The sequence below is a fragment of the Sciurus vulgaris genome, assembly GCF_902686455.1.
Source record: "Sciurus vulgaris genome assembly, chromosome: 14".
In the NCBI taxonomy this organism is placed as follows: Eukaryota; Metazoa; Chordata; class Mammalia; order Rodentia; family Sciuridae; genus Sciurus; species Sciurus vulgaris.
Window position 1 is genome coordinate 77,355,660 of NC_136475.1, and position 22,112 is coordinate 77,377,771.

General features: G+C 42.4%; 1 protein-coding gene across 1 annotated transcript in view; it reads right to left on the minus strand.

Moving 5' to 3' along the window:
* Positions 1 to 158: 158 nt before the first annotated feature.
* SPATA31H1 (SPATA31 subfamily H member 1) overlaps positions 159 to 22,112 on the minus strand; it is a 37,825-nt gene continuing 15,871 nt past the window's right edge. The window contains exons 2-5 of the mRNA XM_079109931.1: positions 19,655 to 19,733; positions 18,127 to 18,202; positions 17,828 to 17,923; positions 159 to 17,590 (exon numbers count right to left, since the gene is read on the minus strand). Of these exons, the coding sequence (XP_078966057.1) occupies positions 331 to 17,590; positions 17,828 to 17,923; positions 18,127 to 18,202; positions 19,655 to 19,733 (17,511 nt within the window). The 3' untranslated portion in view covers positions 159 to 330. The remainder of the gene's footprint in view (positions 17,591 to 17,827; positions 17,924 to 18,126; positions 18,203 to 19,654; positions 19,734 to 22,112) is intronic.

Consider the following 22,112-nt stretch of genomic DNA (forward strand, 5'->3'; position numbering starts at 1 on the left):
GAGGGCGGGAGCGAGGGGGCGGGGCCTGCAGAGCAGCCGGCCCTGGGACATCTACCCTGGTGTTCATCCAGTCCCATGCACGACACCTCGTGTCCCTCCTTTCTGCACCCGCCCGGGTAGTGGCCCCGTAGATGCACGTGGAGATCAATCATTGCCCCTTTATTGATCTTAGAGAAATTACAGGCTCATTCTCTGCCCCGCCACCCCCAGGTGAGAGATCTAGACGCCCTTTCATTGCTGAGGGTGCAGGAGTTGGAGGCAGTGGCTGAGCAGGAAAGGGTGAAATGTGAGGAAGACAGTTCATGACAGGGGCGGATCTCTGCTCATCGCCTAGCTCGGGTTCTCCAGACTCGTCCTGCTCTGGAAGTCCTCCGTGTGGTCGGTGGGAGGCATGCTGGAGTAACTCTTGGGATCTTTGGACAGACTGTGTCTGGGCCTCTCCTCGGGGGAACTGTGCTTGAGTCCCTCCTTGGGGAGATTCTGATGGGTTCCCCCAGCGTGACTGCGGTGGCTCCTCTCAGAGTGACTTTGGTGTCTCCTCCCAGAGTGACGGCGGTGTCGCCTCCCAGAGTGACTGCGGTGTCGCCTCCCAGAGTGACTGCGGTGTCTCCTCTTAGAATGAGTGTCTCGACTTCTCTCAGAGGGACGGTGGCAGGTTCTGTCAGTGGTGCTGGGATGAGTCCTCTCAGAGGGACTGTGCCGGCTTCTCGCAGAGGGCCTGGGAAGGGTCCCCCCAGAACTGTGTCCTCTTCTCTCGGAGGAACTGCGAAGGGATCTCATGGAGAAATTGTCGCGGCTCTTCTCTGAGGGACCGAGATGGCTTCTCTCTGAGGGACCGAAACACCTCCTCTCTGAGCGATGGAGACGGCTCCTCTCCGAGGGAGTGCGACGGCTCCTCTCCGAGGGACTTCGACGGCTCCTCTCGGAGGGGCTGCGAAGTCTCCTCTCCGAGGGACTTCGACACCTCCTCTCGGAGGGGCTCTGACGTTTTCTCTCTGAGGGACTGCGCCGGCTCCTCTCGGAGGGGCTGGCATGGCTCCTCTCGGAGGTACTGCGCCGGCTCCTCTCGGAAGTACTGGGACGGCTCTCGGAGAGACTGCGCCTGCTCCGCTCCGAGGTACTGGGACGGCTCGGCTCGGAGGTACTGGGACGGCTCCGCTCCGAGGTACTGCGCCTGCTCCGCTCCGAGGTACTGGGACGGCTCCGCTCCGAGGTACTGCGCCTGCTCCGCTCCGAGGTACTGGGACGGCTCCTCTCCGAGAGACTGCGACAGCTCCTCTCCGAGGTACTGGGACGGCTTCTCTCCGAGGTACTGCGACGACTCCTCTCTGAGGGACTGCGACGATTCCTCTCTAAGGGACTGTGACGTTTTCTCTCTGAGGGACTGCGAAGGCTCCTCTCTGAGGGACTGGGACATCCCCCCTCTGAGGGATTGCGACAGCCCTCCTCTGAAGGACTGCGACATGCCCCCTCTGCGGGACTGGCATGGTTCTTCTCTGACGGACTGCGAGGTGGCCTCTCTGAGGAACTGAGATGACTCCCCTCGGAGGGCCTGTAGCGTCTCCTCTCTGGAGCCTTGTGATGGCTCCTCTTTGAGGGACCGTGATGTCCCCCCTCTGAGGGTCTCCGATGGCTCCTCTCCGAGACACTGGACAGGGTCCTCTCGGAGGGGCTGTGCTGGCTCCCCTCAGAGGGCTTCCGCGGGCCGCTGTCCCTCGGGGACAGGGTCCCCTCCCGGAGCGGGTGCTTCTCTCTGCGGCAGCTTTTCGCGGAGGCGGCCTGCAACCTGGCTTCGGACCCGAGCAGGTTCTTGGACTCCTGGCTGGAAACTTCACCTCTCTGCAAGTTTTTCTTTGCTCTGCTGCTGCTCTCACTTTGGACTTGGCCCAAAGGCTGCATGAAGACGGCCGTTTGGACAGTGCTATCGCCTTGGGAAGCCGTGGGCTTGGGCGGCTGGAGAGGTCTCGATTGCAAAGAGCTTCCTCTCTCTGGCTGATGAGCTGCTTTGCTTGGGTTTGTGCCTTCTGACACTATATCCTCCTGCTTGGTGGTTGGACTCGTTGGCCTCTGCTTGATAGCTGGTAGCTCGTCACCTTTACTCTCTTTGGGTGAACAGTAGTCCCTGGCTTTTTGTTTTGGATCATAGTATTTGCTTGACCACAAATCATCTGGCCTTGTCCTATCCTCAGGCTTCGGTCCCAAAAAAGCCATCATTCTGCATGCTGTTTGGAATGCCTGCTTGAGGCCCTGGAAAAGCAGCTGCAGGAACTTGGGCTGGGAGGATTTCTTAGTTTGTCTTTTTAAAGAAGCAGTACTTGAGTGGGCTGCTACAGTCCTCTTTCTTCTTAAAGAGGCTGGTAATTCCTTAGAGGGACTCTCTATTGTGGTTCCACTGCATGTGTTTGGTGTTCTCAGTCCCTTGTTGGTTCTTTTCACTGGAAATTTTGAATCCCAGGTTTTTTTTGTCCTCACTTGAGCCCATGTGTCATCCTGATAGCTTTCAGAGTCACTCTCTGATAGGGAGTGCACATGAGAGAATTCATAATGCCCAAACTCTCCAATTTCTGTCTTTCCTACTAGACCAGGGCGACCCCATTGCCTTTGCTTGGTATGGACTTGTACAGGAGCAGGGGACTTGAAAGCTCTAGATTGGAAATCTCTTGTAGGAGTAGGATTCTTAGAAGCTGGAGTATACATTTTGGCTTTCCTTTTTGATGATGATATAGGACTCCTTGGTGTCATGGGTCTGTCTCTTCCATGATATTTTGAAACTTGGGGTCTTTTTCCAGTCCTCAACCTAAAGCCAAGATGCAATCGAATCTCGCCATGGCCTTCAGGAGTGCTTACAAGGTGGAGCTGTGGATAGATAAGAAGATAAGGCCCAAAAGTGGTCTGTAATTTATGACAGCAATTAAATCCTGAACATCGGCCACACTGTAGGCAGATAGGGTATTTCAGGACAAGACCTGAAGCTAGAGGTGGAGGTACATTGGGGGGTATTTGACTCCTTAAGAGTTTTGCTGCTATTTTTAACTGTAGATCTTGTAGCATTTGGAACTGTTCTGAGAAGTCAGTCTTTACCTGAGAAAGATAACTTGGCTTGAAGGACTGTTGGGACTCAAAAATTCTTGTTTCTGAACCACTCTGTGAGTTTTCACTCTCTTCCTGGGAAACAGGATCCTCCCTATTGTAATATATCTTGATAGAAGATTCTGACTTTACTAGGGCAGGAAGCTGGCCTCCTACGCATGAGATAGGCATATGCTGAGTGACTTCCTGGGATATGTTACTTTGCTTTGAGTCTTTTTTCTTTATGCCCAATCTGGCCCCAGAGTATTGCTGTATTATGGAAGATATGGAGCCACGTGTCCACATCCTTAGAGTCATTCTTTGTTCATGACCGTGGCCTAGTGTATGTCTCTGAATGTAATTTTTGACCACTGAAGGCTGTGAAATAGTACATGGACCATTCTCTAGCAGGCTCTGGGAAAATTCCATCAGTTCAGCTGGAACCCCAAATAAATTCTGAATAGACTGACAGATATCTGCAGTGGCCTTTTCGGCTAAATGTGTTCGAGAACAAAGCTTTCTTTCCATAGTAGTCCCCAAGACATTCCCTAGCATTAGCATAGCGGAGAGATATTTTCTAGGTAGTCGCTGCCTATAGACATGATTCTCCCAGACATTCTGTTGTCTGCCCAGGAAAGACCGGCTAGAACCTCTTTGAGACCATGATCCTCCCTGGCGTGTCCCAGATGGTGATCTCCGGCTCTGTGATGGATGTTGTGAATGGCTCTGGAGTGAGTCCTCTAACTCCTCCATCTGCTTCCTCTTAGTTCTCTCCTTAGATGTGATATCCACTCCCATAGTTTCAGGATGTGGGATTTCCACAGTGTTCTCTGTCTTATCAGAGGGTTTATTATGAAGGTCCAGGGGAAGGGGTGACGACTGTATCATGACAGAGTCACTATAGGACTCTTCAGGCTGCAAAATATATGTCCCAAGATTCTTCATATCCAAAGCTCTTGATACTTCTAACATCCCAGAACCCCAAAGGCTTCCTAATTCAGATGTTTGGACAGAACTTGAAATGAGTGGGCCCGAAGAACTGTTTAGGGACTCCAAGAAAAAATCACTTTCTTGTAACTCTTCTTCTGACGTGGATTCCCTAGGATCCCAATTCTGACATACCTGTCCTTGATTGAAATCCTCAGATTTCATAACTTCAGGAGGCTCTGTTTTTTTCCCTGTGAATTTTGCAGACTGCAACCTTTGCTCATGAGTCAATATTGTAGGTTCCTCAAATGGAGATGTTTGTTTTGAGGTTAATTCTGCAGACCTCACTCGAATACTTGGCTTGGGAGTTATATTTACAGGTTTCACCAGTTCTTGAAGATATGGTGCTGGGAGTAAATCCAAACAATCTGTTACATCAATCTCTGATCCCCTGGCTACTCCTATTGGGTCTACAACCTGAGGAGCTGGTCCTGGTGCTAGTTCCTCAGATTTTACAACTTGACATGGTGGCCCTGGGGTTAATACAGTCTTTTCCAAAATTTGATGTGTTGGCTCTGTGATTAATTCCTTACATTTCGTATTCTGTAACCACAGGCTTGAGGTATACCCTGAAGGTGTTACATCTTGGTGTTTTGGAGTCAATTCAACATTTTCTGTCATTTGAGGGTTTGGCCCTGGTTTTGCCATAGATTCCGCAAGTTGAATTGGTGGCCTAGAGGTCACTTTCACAGATTCAACAATTTTGGGAGGAGATTCTGGGGTCACCCTTAGTGATTGAGCAACTTGAATCTTTGTACTTGCAGATTCTGTGACTTGATCCAATGGTTTTGGACTAATCTTCATACATTTTATAATTTGACCCAGTGGTCCTGCTGGGGCTATCCCTGAATTTTTCATACTTTGATTCTGTGATTTTGTTAGCCCAATTGATACCTCACCTTGCTGCCATGTCTCAGAGTTGAATTCTATAGATTCTGCATGTCCCACAACTTGACTTCTTTGTTTTGGAGCCAACTTTAAGGATTCCTCCACTTGCAGTGATGGCTTAGAGGTCAGAGTTACAGATTCTGGGACTTTATGTCCTAACCCTAATGTTATTCCTGAAGATCCCACATAATGTTGTGACTTTGGGGTCAGTTCCATAGGTTCCTTGTAAGTTAGCTCCACAGATTCAGGACCTTGATGTCCTAACTGTGGTGTCATCCCTGAAGCAGAATCTGGGACATGATGTAATGACTTTGGCAACAATATTTCAGTTTTTTCCCTTTGCGATCTTTTCTCAGAGATCATCCCCACGGGTTCTAAAGTTTGAGGATAGTGCCTTGGAGATTTCTCTACATATCCAGTAGTTTGACTTATTGACTTTGAGTTTGGTCCAAGAAATTCCTTCCCTTGCAACCTTGCTTTACAGATCAACCCTGTATCTTCTGTAGCATGATGCTTGAGCTCTGGGGTCATCCCTTCAGGTTCTATAACTTGCTGTAATGGTTTTATATGTAACTCCCCAAAATCCTTAGCTTGAGGCCATGATTGAGAGAGCATCCCCAGAGTTTCTGGGATTTGGTAACTTTTCTCTGAGGTTAATTTTAAGGATCTTGAACCTCGATCCCTTAGCACTGAAGCCAGATCAACAGATTCTGATACTTGAAGATCTAGCTGCAGAGGTATTCCTGAAAATTCCATAGCTTTATCTATTGGCTTTGAGGTCAACCCCACATATTTCTCCACTGTTTCTATGTCTTTTTGTGCCAACCCTTGTGTCATATCTGAAGATTCTGTGGCTTGGTAAATTGATATTGGATTCAAATTCACAGATGCAGGGACTTGCTGCCTTGGCTTTGGGATCATCTCTGAATATTCTACAAACTGTTTTCCTGGTCTAGAGATTACTTCGGAGGATTCTGTGATTTGAAAATTTCTTGGAGTTTGGTTACCAGATTCCTGTCTTTGAGGCGGTGATCTTGGTGCTAACTCCACAGATTTTACAGTTTGCTGCAGTGACACTGAAGACAATTTCACATGTTTTATACTTTGCAACTTTGGCTCTGGAGTAAACTCCAAAGTTTTCACACCTTGTTGCTGTGATTCTGGAAACACATTTGAAAATTTGACACTAGTCAATGCTGGTCCTGGTAGGAACTTACTAGTTGGCTTTGGTGTCAGCACCACTGATTTTACACCTAAAGTCAACTCTTGGCAATCCATATCTTCATATTGCTGGGACCTTGGCCTCAGGTCCACAGGTTTTACATTTTGAAAACATGACTTTGGTGTGAAGATCACAGATTTAACACATTGTGACCTGAGGCATGATGTCAATGCTAAAGAATTCACACTTTGAAGTTGTGACCCTGGTTTCCACTCCAGAGATGTCATTGCCTGACAATATGGCTTTGGTGCAAACACCACTTTTCTCACACTGTGCTGCTTGAGGTGTAAAGGCAACTTCTCAGAATTCATGCCTTGAGGATGTGGCTCTGTGTTTAATTCCACAGAATTCACTCTTTGAAAACATGGCTCAACTGCATATACACCACATTGCAAGTCCTGCAGCCCGGAACCTGAAATCAATTTTACAGAATTCTCACCAAAAAACAATGGCTGCCTGCTCATCTCCATAGACTGTACATCTGTATGCAGATGTAAAGATTTCACACCATTCAACTGAGGACCCAAAGTGAACACAGGTTGTACACCTTGCTGCTGTGACCCAGGTTGGTTCTTTGAAAATTGAAACTTTGTTCCTGGAGTTAACTCAGAAGATTTCATATCTTGCAAGTATGGTCCAGAGTTGAACAAAGCAGATTTTGTACCTTGAGATTCTGACCCAGGATTCAATTCAGAGGGCTTCATGGTTTGCACCTGTGGACGAAACTTAAAATTTATACAATCAAGTTTTGACTCTGAATTCAAGTTGGAAGAATTCATACCTTGAAGTTGTGAATCAGAGTTGAACTCTCTTCGTGTTATACTTTGGAACTTTGTCCCTGGAGTCAATTCACATTTTATATCTTGTAAATGTTGCACAGTGTTGAACACAACAGATTCTATGCCTTCAAACTCTGGTCCTGGGTGAATTTTTATTCCTGAAGTCAATTCAAAAGTTTTAATATCTTGCAAGTATGGCCCACCTTTACATTCCATGGACTTTATAAATTCCAATTTTGGACCTGAATTCAATTCAGAAGAATCCACACAGTGTACCTGTGATCCAGGGTTGCATTCCACAGGTGAAGAACCTAGAAATTTTGACCCTGGAGTCAATTCAGATTTCAAATCCTGTGAATGTGGTCCAGAATTAACTATCATAGTTGTCTCACTTTTAATATCTGTCTCTGAATTCAACTCACAAGACTTTATACCTTGAAGCTTTGAAATCGGAGTTAACTCAGAAGATTTCACACCTTGAAAATGTGATCCAGAGTGGCACCCAGCAGAATTTATACACTGAGATTTTGGCCCTGGATCAGATGAAGAATAATTCATGCCTTGAAAGTGTGGCCCAGGGTGGCACCCAGTAGAATTTTCACACTGAGGTTTGGACCCTGGAATGGATGCAGAATTCACACCTTGAAAATGTGGCCCAGGGTGGCACCCAGTAGAATTTTCACACTGAGGTTTGGGCTCTGGAAGGGATGCAGAATTCACACCTTGAAAGTGTGGCCCAGGGTGGCACCCAGTAGAATTTTCACACTGAGGTTTGGGCTCTGGAAGGGATGCAGAATTCACACCTTGAAAGTGTGGCCCAGGGTGGCACCCAGTAGAATTTTCACACTGAGGTTTGGGCTCTGGAAGGGATGCAGAATTCACACCTTGAAAGTGTGGCCCAGGGTGGCACCCAGTAGAATTTTCACACTGAGGTTTGGGCTCTGGAAGGGATACAGAATTCACACCTTGAAATAGTGACCCAGGGTGGCACCCAGCAGAATTTTCACACTGAGATTTGGAACCTGGAAGGGATGCAGAATTCACTCCTTGAAAATGTGGTTCAAGGCAGAACATCTGAGATTTTATTCCATGAAACTCTGGCCCAGGCATAAACTCAGAAGATTTTGTACTTTCTAACTGTGGCCCAGTGTGGAATGCCATAAATTTTTTATACTGAGTCTGTGACCCTAGATTCAGTTCAGAGGATTTCCCACCTTTCAATTTAAGCTTATGCTTAAATTTCTGAGATTGCTCATCTGGAAGCTTAGTAGAAGATTTTATCCCTTGCAAATGTGGCCCATGATTGAAAACCATAAAATTTACACTTTGAAACTGTGGCCATTGACTCGATTTATGAGATTTCTCATCTTGTTGCTGATTTCCAGTACTGAATTCAGAAGATACCATACTATGAATCTTTGATTCCAAGGCCAACTCAGAGTGTTTTACTACCTGTAATTCTGAGCCACGGTTGACCTCCGTTGGAAGATCTGTGGAATCAGATTTCATACCTTGGAACTTTGCCCCCGGGGTAAATTCCATAGATTTCATACATGGTGTCAACCTGGATAATTCCTTATTTTGGAACTGTGGGAATGAGTTGAACCCCAAAGATTTCCTATCTTGTACCTTACTTAGACACAATTCAAGAGATTTCACATCTTGCCACAGTGGCTGAGGAATTAACCCCACAGAATTTTCTTTTTGAAGCTTTGACCCTGGGATCACTTCAGAAGATTTCACACCCTGTAAGTATGGTCCAGAACTGAACTCTCTACATTTTAAATCTTGAAACTTCGTCCCTAGGATCAGCTTAGAGTATTTCACATCTTGCAACTGGGGACTTGAGTTGAATTTCACAGATTCCGCACCTTGAAGCTTTGTTTCTGGTATTAACTCAGATGTCACACCTTGTAACTTTGAACCATGGTCACACTCTACAGACTTCACATCTTGAAACTCCATCCCTTGAACCAACTCAGAAGATTTTTCACCTTGTATTTGTGGTCCAGAGTTGAAGTCCTCTGATTTTACAACTTGAAATTCTTTTCCTGGTATCACCTCAGAAGATTTTATACTTTTAAAGTATTTTCTAGAACTGAACTCCACAGATTTTATACCTCCAAGTTTTATACCCATGATCAGCTCAGAAGATTTCATATCTTGTAACTGAGGGTCTGAGTCCAGTCCTACAGATTTCATACCTAGAAACTTCCTCCCCAGGGTCAAATCAGATTTCTCACCTTGCAACTTTGGAGTAGGTTTGAATTCTACAGATTTCACATCTTGAAGCTTTCTCCCTGTGATCACTTCAGAAGATTTCACACCTTGTAAGTGTGATCTGGAACTGAAATCCATAGATTTTACATCTTGAAGCTTTATACCCGTGATCAATCTAGAAGATTTCACATCTTGCAACTGTGGACCCAATTTTAACTCCACCAATTTCACTTCTTGAGGCTTTGTCCTCTCTATCGGCTCATTAGATCTTACACCTTGCAAACGTGGCCTGGGTTTGGAGTCTATAGATTTGACACCTTGAATCTTGGTCCTCATGGTCAAATCAGAAAATGGTATACCTTTCAACTGTGAACTGGGGCTTAACTCAGTACCTTTCATATATTGGGACTTTGTCTCAGGTATCAACTTAGAACATTTTACACTTTGCTTCTGGGGCCCAGAGTTGAACTCCTCAGATTTTGTGCCTTGAGGCTTTGTCTGAGAAGCTAATTCAGATGACTTCATACTTTTCAAGTATATTATAGAATTCAGCTCTGCAAGTTTATCATTTTGTAATTGTGGCCCTTGGCTTATTATTCCTGATTTCACCCCTGGAAGTTGTGGCTCTTGTGTATGCACTAGAGACTTCACACCTTCAGATTCTGTTCTTAGGAATGATTCCAAGGATTTCACTTCTTGCAGCTGTCCTGGGGTCAACTCAGATGATTTTAAATCTTGCAAATGAAATCCAGGTTTGTACATCATTGTTTTTATATCACAGAGTTTTGACCTTGAAGTTGGGTCACATGATTTTGTACTTCTCAACTGCAGCCCAGATTTAAAATCAATAGTTTTGAAGTCTTGAGGCTGATATTCCTGGAGTGATACCAAAGGTTGTATACCTCTGAGCTTTGACCTTTGCGTCAACTCAGATGTTTTCACATCTCTTAACTGTATTGAAGATTTTGACTGTACAGCTGTGACACCCTGAGATTGTGACTCAAGATTTAGCACAGATTTCAGATTTTGGAATTCGGTTATTGGAATCCACTTAACAGACTTCTTACTTCCAAGCTGTGATCCTTGGTCTAACTCCATAGCTTTTATACCTTGAAGCTGTGGCGCTGAGGTTGAAATTTTTTTCCCTTTTTGCAGCTCTGTTCCTGGGGACAACTCACGGGTTTTCATACACTGACCATGAGACCCAAGGTTAAATTCCATAGATTTTGCACCTTGAAGTTTTGGCCCTAGAGTCAATACCTTTGTACTTCTCAAGTCTGTGGAAGTTTTCAACCATGCAGGTTTGACACATTGAGATTGTGACCCAAGATTTAATCCTATAGGTTTCACACCTTGGAACTCAGGTCCTGGTATCCACTGCACAGATCTCATACTTCTAAGCTGTGGCCTTTGGTGTAATTCCACAGATTTCACACCTTGAAGCTCTGGCTCTGAGGTTGATGCAAAAATTTTCCTTTTTTGTACCTCTGGTCCTGGAGACAGTGTAGAGGTTTCCATACACTGCAACTGTGGCTCATGATTAAACTCCACAGATTTTGCTCCTTGAAATTTTGGCCCTCTAGATAATTCAGATGGCATCACACCTCCCAACTGTACAGAAGTTTTTAATTCTGCAGGTTTGACACCTTGATATTGTGGCCCAAAGTTTGATCCTACAGATTTCACACCTTGGTACTCTGGTTCTGGTATCCAATTAGTATATTTTATACTTTCAAGCTGCAGCTCTTTTTCTAACTCCACAGTTTTCACATCTTGAAGCAGTGGCTCTAAAGTGGACTCCAAGGGTTTGACTTGGTACAACTGTGGCCCTGGGGTCAACTTGGGAGATTTTATACTTTGCAACTGCGGTTCACATTTCAACTCTTTAGCTTTTACATCTTGAATAATTGGTTCTGGAGCCAATTCAAATGACTTCATATCTTTCAGTGGTAGTTTGGAGTTAAGGTCTAGAGATTTTGTATCTTTAAGTTTGGGCCCTTTTAAATTCAAAGACATTATACTTTCTGACTCAGATCCCCTCTTTGGTTGCTCTAAATTCATACACATCCTCTCCAGTGAGTTTACCTGGTCATCCTGCTCAGGACCAAGAGTTAAATCCACAGGTGCCATCCCTTGTAACTGTTGCTTTGTGGCTAAGTTCACAGATTTTACTTCTTGAACCCCTTCTCTTCTGGTTAGTGTTGGGGTCAACTTCACAGGTTTTTCATATTGCAACTGTGAATCTGGAGTCTCCTCTATAGATTTTAAATTTTGCATCTTAAAACATGGAGTAGTCTCCACAAATTTGGAATCTTGCTTTTGTGGCTCTGAAGCCAGTTCCTCAGGTTTCATACCTTGCAGTTCAGGTTGTTGAGAAACCTCCATAGATTTAACACCTTGAAGCAATGGCTCAGGTACAAAAGCCACAGAATTCTCACCTTGCATCTTTGGCCCAAGTTTTGATTCCATAGCTTTCACATCTTGAATCTGTATACCTGGGACCAATTCCAGAGTTTTCAAATCTTGAATTTTTGAACCTGGAGTCAACTCCATAGATTTCACACTTTCGATCTGGCAATAAGGGATGAATTCCACAGAGTCGAAATCTTTTGACTGTGGTCCCAAGGTTATCTTTATGGATTTCACATGTTCCTTTTGGGAAATTGGGGTTATCTCCATAGATTTCATACCTTCTAGAAATGGTTCTGGAGTTAAGACTACAGATTTCATATCTTCCAACTGTGGTCTTGAAGGTAGTGATACAGATTTTAAACCTTGAATCTTTGAAGCTGGAGTGAGCTCCCCAGGTTTCACACTCCCTGCCTTCGGCCCTGGAGTTGACACCATTGATTTGGCTTTTCCCAGCTCTGACTTTGGTGTTAACTGCATAGATTTCATATTTCCCAAATGTGGCCCTGGGGCTAGTTCTACAGATGTTTTGTCTTCCATGTGTGGTTCTGGGATTGGCTTCTCAGATTTTAAACCTTGAAGCTTTGAGACTGGGGTATGCTCCACAGGTTTTACATTTTCCATCTGTGGTCCTTGGACCAATTCAGATTTCATGTCTTGTGACTGTGGTCTTCTGGTCAACTCAGAATGGTTTGCACTTGGTAACAGTATCCCAGGAGTCAACTCCATAAATTCTACATATGCTGTCTGCGGCTCTGGGACTAATTTATAAGAAATTTCACCTTCAAAGTGTGGCATTTGGTTCATTGTTACATATTTTACATCTTGAAACAGGGGTTCTGGTACTAACAACTCTGGTTTAACCCCTTTCTTCTCTGGCTGTGAGGTCAACTCCAAAAACTGCCTACATTGCAGCTGCAGTCCTGATTTTAACTGTGAAGACTTCACACTTTGAGTTCCTGGTGTTGTATCCAAAAATTTGACATCTTGTAGCCATGGCCCTATGTTAAGCCCCACCTGTTTAATGTCTTGAAGCCCTGAACAAACATTTGCTAATTTGGAATCAGGCAGGCCTAACTCTGAAGTCACTTCAATCCTTGATCCTGGGGTTTGCTTCCCAAATTTGACACCTTGAAGCTTTGGTCCTGAGGTCAATCCAGAAAACTTGATATCTTGCTGCCATAGCCCTAGATTTTCTTCCTCAGGTTTTTCACTTTGTAGTTCTGAAGTCGATATTGTAGATTTCTTTCTGTAGAACTGTGATCCTTCAGTATACAAAACAGATTTCTTATCTTCATCCAGTGGCTGTTGGCTTAACTGCAAAGATGATTCTGGTACAAACCCTAGAAACTTTATATCTTGAAGCTCATCCCGTGGTATCAACTGTATATGTTTGAAACCCTGATGCTTTGACTCTGGGATAAAATCAGAAAATCTGACATCTTGCAAGCATGGTCCAGGGCTTAGTTCTACAGATTTCACACCTTGAGGTTGTGGTTCTGGAATCAGTGGTACTGATTTGACACTTTGATGCTTTGTCCCTGGGATAAAATCTGACAATCTGATTTCTTGTACTGAGGAACTTGGGGTCATTTCATCAGATTTCACACCATAATGTGGTGCCCCTGAGAGTAAATCTATAGGTTCTTCTTCTTGAAGAAGTGTATCTGGAGATAAGTTTGAAAATCTAACACTTTGCAATTGTGGCCCTGGAGCCAATCCAGAAGATTTGACACTTGGCTGCCATGGACCTTGATTTAAATATGCAGATTTCACATTGTATTTCTGTGCCCCCTTAATCAATTCTTCTAATAATATACCTTGCAGCACTGGCTCTGGTTTTGGCTTCTCAGATTCTTCCACTTCTGTAGTTGACTTTTGAACTAAATTCACACATTTTGCATCTTTCCACTGTGACTCTGGATCAGTTTGCCTAGACTTTACTCCCTGGAGTTGTGGCCCTGGGATCAAATCTATAAGATATGGTTTTGAACCTGTAATTAATTTTTTAGATTCAACCACTAATGGGGATGCCTCAGAGTTTAACTTAAGAGATTTCAAATTTTGTGGTATTGACCCTGATTTCTCATAGTGGATCTCTTCTCCTAGAGTCAACCCCAGAGAATATGGTTCTGGGACAGCCCTCCAGGTCTTATCAACTTGAGAAAATGCCAACCCCATGGTTTCTGCATCTTCAGATTCTATCCTTAAGGGTATCTCTGAATGTGGTTGTAGATTTAAATGAATGAACTTCATACCTTGGGATTGTGGCTCTGGGGTCAACACCTTTGATTTCATACTTTGCATCTTTGAGGCTGGTATCAAATCCAGAGATTCTTTTATTGTGTGTTGTGAGTCTGGAGTCTCCTTCATCACTTTTACAAGTTGAAACACAGTCTTAAGAGTGTCTTGAAATGATGTTGGACTCATCTCCATAGATTCTGAAGTTTGGCTTAATGGCACTGGGGTCGTTTCTAAATATGGTTGTGTCAACCCAACAGATTTTCCTACTTGGTGACAAGTGTCAGAGGTCAATTTTGCCTTTGTGTCTTGATGTCCTGGCTCTGGGATCATCCCTAAGGATTCTGAGGCCTGATGCCATGGGATCAATCCTTCAGGCTCCATGGCTTGATAATTTGGTTTGAGGTTCAACTCTACAGATTTTACTCCTTGAAGTTGTATACCTGGAATCAATTCCCCAAATTTCATACTTTGCACTTGTGACTCAGGAATTAATCTCCTATATTCTACCATTTGGGGAGTTTTCACATCTTCAGGCAAGACTACTGGGGATATCTTCTCAGAACTGATATTTTGTAATGATGGTTCTGGGGTCAGCTCCATAGATTTTATATCAACCAGTGGTGTCTTTAGGGTCAATTCCACAGATTTTATATCTTTAAACTCTGGTGGTAGGGCCAAATGAACATAATCTCTATCTTGAAACTGTAAACAGGGGCTCAAATCTATCGATCTCAGTGGTGTTGGGGTTAACTCAGCAGATTTTACACTTTGCAGTTGTGGTCCTAGGGGGAGTTGGATAGATTCCACATCTTGAGGCAGAGACCCTGGGCCTGACTGCATAGACTTTTCACCTTGCTGCAACTGTGGTATGGATGTTAACTCCTCAGATTTTACATTCTGCCATTGAAGTTCTGGGGTCAAATCTGTAGATTTAATAGTTGGTATCAGCTGTTCATATTTTGTCACTTGTGGAACTAAACTTGTGGTTGAGTCTACAGATTTCATACTTTGCAATTTTGGTCCCAGGATCAGGTTCTCAGGTTTTACATCTTGCAATCCTGGGGATAATTTTATAGACTCCACAATCTTAACTTGTGGCATTGGCTCCACCTCCATATATTTCACACCTTGAAGCAGTGATGTAGTAGTCATTATGGCAGATTCTGTGACTTGATGCAGTGGCTTTTGGCTCATTCCTACAAGTTCTGTACCTTGATCTGGTTTTCCTGGGATCGCCCCCAAAGATTCCATTATTTGATGGTGTGACTTTGTCAGCTGTACAGATTTCTTCATTTTTAGCCATGTGTCAGAGGTCAACCCCATAGTTTCTGTTACTTTGTGTGTTTGCCTTGGGCTCATCTCTGAATGTTCCAGGACTTGACACCATGGGGTCAACCTCAAAGGATCCATGACCTGATGAGGTGTTCTTGAAGTTAATGACACAGATTCTGTGCCTTGATGATGTGGTTGTGGAGTCATGCCCACTGAATCCTGCACTTGTTGGATCTGTAACCCAGAATTCGATTCCGAAGACTCCTTGATTTGAGATATTGGCTGTGGTGTCAAACCCTGAGATCCTATAACTTGTGACTGTGGTGCTGTAATCATTCCAATGGGCAACCTCAGTGCTATGGGAGTTACCTTTACAGAATGTACAGGTTGATAAGATGGTGTTAGAATCATTCCTGCTGATTTTGTGACATTAGGTGGTGGCTTTGGAGGTAAACTCACAGATTCTACAGCTCTTAGTGGTGCAAGAGTTGTAGGAATACTAAGGGAAGAAGTTAAACCAACTGGTTGAGTTGATGTTGGGGTCAAATTTGCAATTTCAGACTGTGAACCTGGGGTCAAATCCCCACATTCTGTAACATGTGGCTCTGCTGGTGGAATTATCCCCATGGCATCCATGGTTTGTAATAGCACCACTGGAGTTACTTTCATGTAATCCATTTCTTGACGTAATGGTGTTGAGACAGTTTCCAATGGTTTTGTGTACTGAGATACTGGTTCTGGAGTAATCTTCACTTGTTCCATGGTTTGACTTTGTGACCCCAAGGCCATGCTCACTGACTTCATTACTTCATGCTGTGGCCCTGGACAAATTTCCACAGTTTGCGCCACTGTATGTTGTGGCCTTGGACTTACCTCTTCTGGTTTTATGGCTTGCTGGTCCAACAATGTGTCCATCTTCACTAACTTCATGACTTGATATTCTGGCTTTGGAATCATTCCCACAGATTCTATGATATGTGAATGTGATTTGTTAATCATCCCCATGGAATCCATGACTTGAAGCAATGCTATAGGAGTTACCTTCACATTGTCTGTGACTTGATTCAGTCTTGATGTCATCCTCTTTGGTTCCACATCTTGTTGAGGACTTGAGGTTACCTCCACTGACTCAATTAATTGATTTGGTGATTTGGGGGTTACACTTATTATTTCCATGGGCTTCACTGGTTTTACACCTTGATTTGGTGGGTGTGGGAATAAACCCATAGACTCTATCACATCTGAATGTGATTCTGGGATCATCCCCATTGAATTCATGACCTGAAGCAATGCCAATGGAGTTACCTTTATGTTATCTGTGATTTGATATGGTAATCTTGGAGTAAGCTCCACATCGGTCACTTGTGTCTTATGTTGCTGTATCCTTTTTTCTGGAAGACCTATGACTCTCTGTTCTATACTAAGCTCTAGCACATGCTTTGGGTCCTTCTTCAGTAAAGTGGTTTCTTCTTTAATTATGTTAACTCCTAAATTTCTGGGAGGTGGAGAGCCCATTGACCTAACTAAAGACTTAGAGTCAAGAATTTGGGGGTCATTCCCAGGTTGTAACTGCTTACTTGAGATAAATGACTGGGAAATTTTTGTTTCTGTTCTTTTTAATCCAGATTCCACTCCAATGTTCACATGGAGCTGAAATGTTGGAAGGTCTGGGGATTTATTATTGGTATTTTGCTCAGTGCTTTGATCAATAGGCATAGATAACTGGGTTTGGGGGTTTACTGGCTCAGGGATTCCTGCTTGTATTAAATAATTCAGCATTGCCCATGATTCCCTCACAGGCAAGGGCACTATTTGTTCCCGCAAAGTACAGACCTTCCAAGACATATGCCCTTCTAGCTCCCCTCTAGCCAAAGGAGAAAGCTGGAGTGGAGCCCACACTGGGAGTTGTGGTCTTCCATTTGAAACAGATTTTGGCTCCTGATCTGCTACCAAATGACTCTTGCTCCTTTTCTTATCTTTTGTTTTCTGTTGTTGTTTGCAGTGACCTTGGGATTCAAAAATAGAGTTAATAAAAGAATTTTGAGGACGTAGAGGTGACAGAGCTGCCAAATTCTGAAAAAGTTCTGATTTCTCAGGCTCTGATAGCCAAAAAGGAGGCAGAGATGTGTCCTGGTTCCTGAATACAGATGGTTGCTTTTGAGGAGAAACAGGTAAACCATTACTCTGGAATTGCCAAGTTCTTCCTTCAGAAAAGATAGGAAGGTAAGACAGGCTGGAGCTGGTGCTTGATGATCCAGAGGAGATACCATTGTCAGTAGAAAGTTCTGCCTTCATACATTCACAACTGGGTGGAACAGCCTCTTGAGCCACAAGAATAGAAGAGGAGGAGGAGGAAGAAGTCACATCCGGGGGTTCAGGCAAACCCAGTTCCATAAGACTTGATCTAAGAAATAAAGAGACAAGTTTCCATTTATTTGCTTTGGAATTAGGAGAAGAAAAGGAAAGAGCATGGTCATTCCAAATGCAAAATATCTTTGGTCTCCAACATCATTTACCTGTACAAAGAATTCTTCCACCAGACAAAAAAAAGCAACTATTCCCATTCTACTCAGACATGATCCTTAAATTAGTTTGAACCCAGAATTTTGCTTACTGCCAAAACTAACTCTCTCCTTCCCTTTTGCTTCCCTCCATCACTCTCTTCCTTTCTCCCTCTTAAATCCTTTTAAATGCTTTACCACCTTCAATCCCCTACCCAGAAACTATGTTCCCTGACCTTGCATTTTCCAGGTGTTGGAAGATATGTTGAAGACTCCTGCCCATTGACCAGAGTAGATATTCCTGGGTCCAGCTCACAGGGAGTTCTGAAATACTGGATGCAACAGAATATGTCAGTGTAATTGAGTGATATTAAAGTACTACTAAGCAAACCAATAAGAAAAGAGATTTAACTTAGAAAGGAGACACTATCACAATGAGACAAGTTAACATTTCAGGTATTTTATTCCTAAATTTTATAATTAAGATAATTTATCAGTAGAACAGGCTGAAGACAGATTTCACTCACTCACTCACCATGTTGGATTAGCTTCAATGCAATCCATCCTGATGTTTTCTTCCAACTGTGGAACTGGGAATATTAGTGAAGAATCTATTAGCATAGTGATATTGATATCATTCAGCACAACCCCCTCATTTTGCAATTACAGAAACAAAGGAGAAACAGGTAAACCATTATTCTGGAATTGCCAAGGTGAAGTCATGCCCAAGGTCATAAAGCTAATGAGTGATAGAGATCAGGTTTAAAAAAAAAAAATATATATATATATATATATATATATATAAAAAATATATATATATTTTTTTTTTGCCTTCATTATGTAGTAGATGCCAGCCATTGGGAAGAGGAGGAATAGCATGGGAATAGGACATTGGAATGGTAAAAAAGAGGTCCTGATATATATCTTTTCCTTCAAAGAAATCTACCCAGCTTCTATGGTAGGGAAATAAAGGTATAACAGATCTACTCCATGCTTCAATACAGTCCTTGCTGCTCTGCACCTGTGACTTATTTATTAATTTATTTTTGTTACCAGGCTTGAACCTACGGGTGCTTAACCACTGAGCCACATCCCTAGCTCTTTTGATTTTTTATTTTGAGACAGGGTTTTTGCTAAATTGCTTAGAGCCTTGCTAAGAATTGCTTGAATTTGTGATCCTCCTGCTTTAGCCTCCAACATTGCTGGAATTCCAGATGTACATTGGGCTGGGTCTGTAGCTCAGTGGTAGAGTGCTTGCCTCTCACAAATCAGGTACTAGGTTCAATCCTCAGCATCACATCAAAATAAATAAATAAATACAGTTGTGTGCCACTATACCTGGCAGTGGATTATTTTTAAAAAAACATCTTTCTTTTCAACCCCTTCCTAAACTCCCTCCCTAATTTCAGGGGAAACAGGATTACCTTTCTTCCTAATCCTAGACAGACTTAACTGCCCTTGAGCACACACCCACCACAGAAACAAAGTAATTCAGATTTGGGATGGTGCCAGAAGATCTATGAAAAGACTGTTTCCCAAATTCACAAGTGACTTACAACCCAGGACCGAGAACACCTGAAATATAACTTTTGCATCACCTCTTTAAAAACTCTCTGTTCCCCCTGATGGGTAGACTCACAGCCTTTGGAAGAGGAGTCCCTGAGTTTCTCCTTTTCTAGCAAAGCAACAACACATCTTTTTCTTTTTCTCAAAACTGGGTCCTCATTATTGGATTGGCATCCAGGACAAGGGCCAAGCTTTCAGTAAAAAACATATACTGAAATTTCCCTAACCAAACTCTTGGTAGTGAGTCTTTGTCCATTTTCTTATGTCCCCAAGTTTCTTTCCCATACTTAGGGCTTTGCATAAAAGTAGATGAAAAAAGGAAGCATGAGGAAAGACACCATGAAAGGAATTATGGAGTTGTTTATGTCTTATTGGAAGTAGAGATGCTAGAAAGAATAGGCACACTCCTTTCATTTACCTCCTCTTTTTCAACCTCCCTCTATCTGTTATTTAAGGTTAGGGCCTTAAAGCAGATCCACAGTTGATCTGTCTTTAGCCTTGAGCTGAAGAGTAAAAGATAGGACTTTTCTGACCTGTGGGTGTCTGGATCTTTTTCAATTTATGCTGCTTTGAAGTCTAGAGAAGCAAAAGGAAAAAAAATAAAATCAGGTTATGTTTTAGGTTGGAGATTTATTGACAGCACATCGCACAAATAACTGATATTGATATATCTTATGCATTAGATTTTGATACTGCTGGCATCTATAACCACATCATAAATTACTACCTTATTTATTTAATTATGACTAGTAAGTACTTACTAAGCTCTAGGTATTATGTGGGGTGCTGAGCTAAAAGATAAATATGATCCCTACACTTCTGGAACTTACATTAGTGGAAAAAAAACAGTCTTCTAAGCAGATAAGTTAAAATACCGTGTGTAAGTGCTGTAACAGAAATATAAAAATTAGGGAATGCAGAGAACAGTGATTAATTTCTTGCAAAAAAGGATGGATTAGTTAATAAGATGCCATTTGTAGTGGAGTTTGAAGAATCAACAGAAAATTTTTAGGTGAAAAAGATCACTGCAGGCAAGTGGGAACATCACTGAAAAGATCAACATCACAGTTGTCAGGTGCACTTTTGCTAAGTTGTGAGAGAGGAAGCTGAAAAGGTAGGTAGAAGCAAGATTATGCCTAATGGTGGAAATTTCATTTTGTTCTATAAGTCAGAATTTTCCAAGAGTGGTTAGTAAATTCTAGGTTTTTTGCAAAAGTGCTACAGATCATTTTATAAAGATAGTCATTTATAACATTTTTACCATTTCAAATAAAGCACTTACTTCTCTTTAAATCTAGACATCAGTCTTTTTTTCTTGAGGGGGGCACTGGGGATGTGGCTCAGTGGTCAAGTGCTCCTGAGTTCAATCCCTGGTTACCCCCCCCAAAAAAATTAGACATCTGTCCCTTGAAAGTATCAAAAGAGCCTACACAACATTTAGTTGTGACTTCATGAACATGCTTATGACTCAGTAACACAAGTTACCACTCAGCCAAATACCCGCTAGTTGCAACGGTAGTTGTGAACTTTAGACAGTATTTAATTGATTTTATGATTAGTCATATATTATTTAATAACTTATGTCCATAATGGATCATTGATTAAAAAAAAGCAAAAGGAAAACCAATTTTGAAATATAGAATAATATACTTACAAATCATATATATGAAATATATACACTAGAGTATACATATACACATATATAGTTCTGCCTATATATGTGAAATGTATACACCAATGTGTATGCATATATAAACATATTTTTTAATGTTAAAAAAAATATATATATACATATATATTATACATGCCGTGTGTTACTGGGAATGGAACCCAGGGCCTTGCCTGTGCTAGGCAAGACCCTACCACTGAACAACATCCACTACACTTTTTATATTGAGACATGGTCTTACTAAATTGCCCAAACTGGTTTTGAATTTACAATCCTTCTGCCTCGGCCTCCTGAGTAGCTGGGATTAGCCACCACACATGCCTAACATCTATGTACATAATCAACTCAAATACATATCACAGACCTAAATAATTTGATAATCATGAAACACTGGAAATGCTAAATAAAATGCAACATCCTTTTAAATGCAGAATTTAGCTCTTGTGAAAAAAAAAGGAAAATCAGGATGAAAGTAACATTGAAAGAACTTTTTAAAATGCAATCAAGAGGCTTGGTAGACCCCATCTCTAAATAAAACATAAAAAGGGGACTGGGAATGTAGCTAAGTGGTTAAGCCCCTTTGGGTTCAATTCCCAGTGCCAATAAAAAAAAAAAAAGAAAGAAAGAAAAGAAAAGAAAAAAGAAAATTCACCAAGATTTCTGAATACCCAAACAACTTACAAATGTCAATGTCATTTTCTCTACTTCAGCAAAAAACTATAAAGATATCTCTTAAAATAATAAAAGATCTCCTTCATAATAGCAATAAAATGACAAACTTTGTGGGCACAGTGGTGCACCTGTAATCCTAGCTACTCAGGAGGATCACAAGTTTGAGGTCAGCCTGGACAATTAAGAGAGACTCTGTCGCAAAATAAAAAAGGCTAGGGATGTAGCTCAGTGATAAAATGTCTCTGGGTTCAATCCCCAGTGCCAGAGAGAGAGAGAGAGAGAGAGAGAGAGAGAGAGAGAGAGAGAGAGAGAGAGAGGAGAGAGAGAGAGAGAAAGGGAAAGAGAGAGAGAGAGAGAGAGAGAGAGAGAGAGAAACTTGTTATCACTCCTAACCCCAAGGAAACTGCAAGGAAAACTGCCTTCACACTAAAAAGTTTAGGGGACTAGAGGTAAGTCCTTAGGAAGCTGTAACAACAGGCTGGTTTTTGTGTAATTTGCTGCTCACGTTCACACCATCTAAATGGTTCCCAAAATCTTTTTTAAAAATATTTTTAGATATATATGGACACAATACCTTTATTTTATTTTTTTATGTGGTGCTGAGGATCAACACA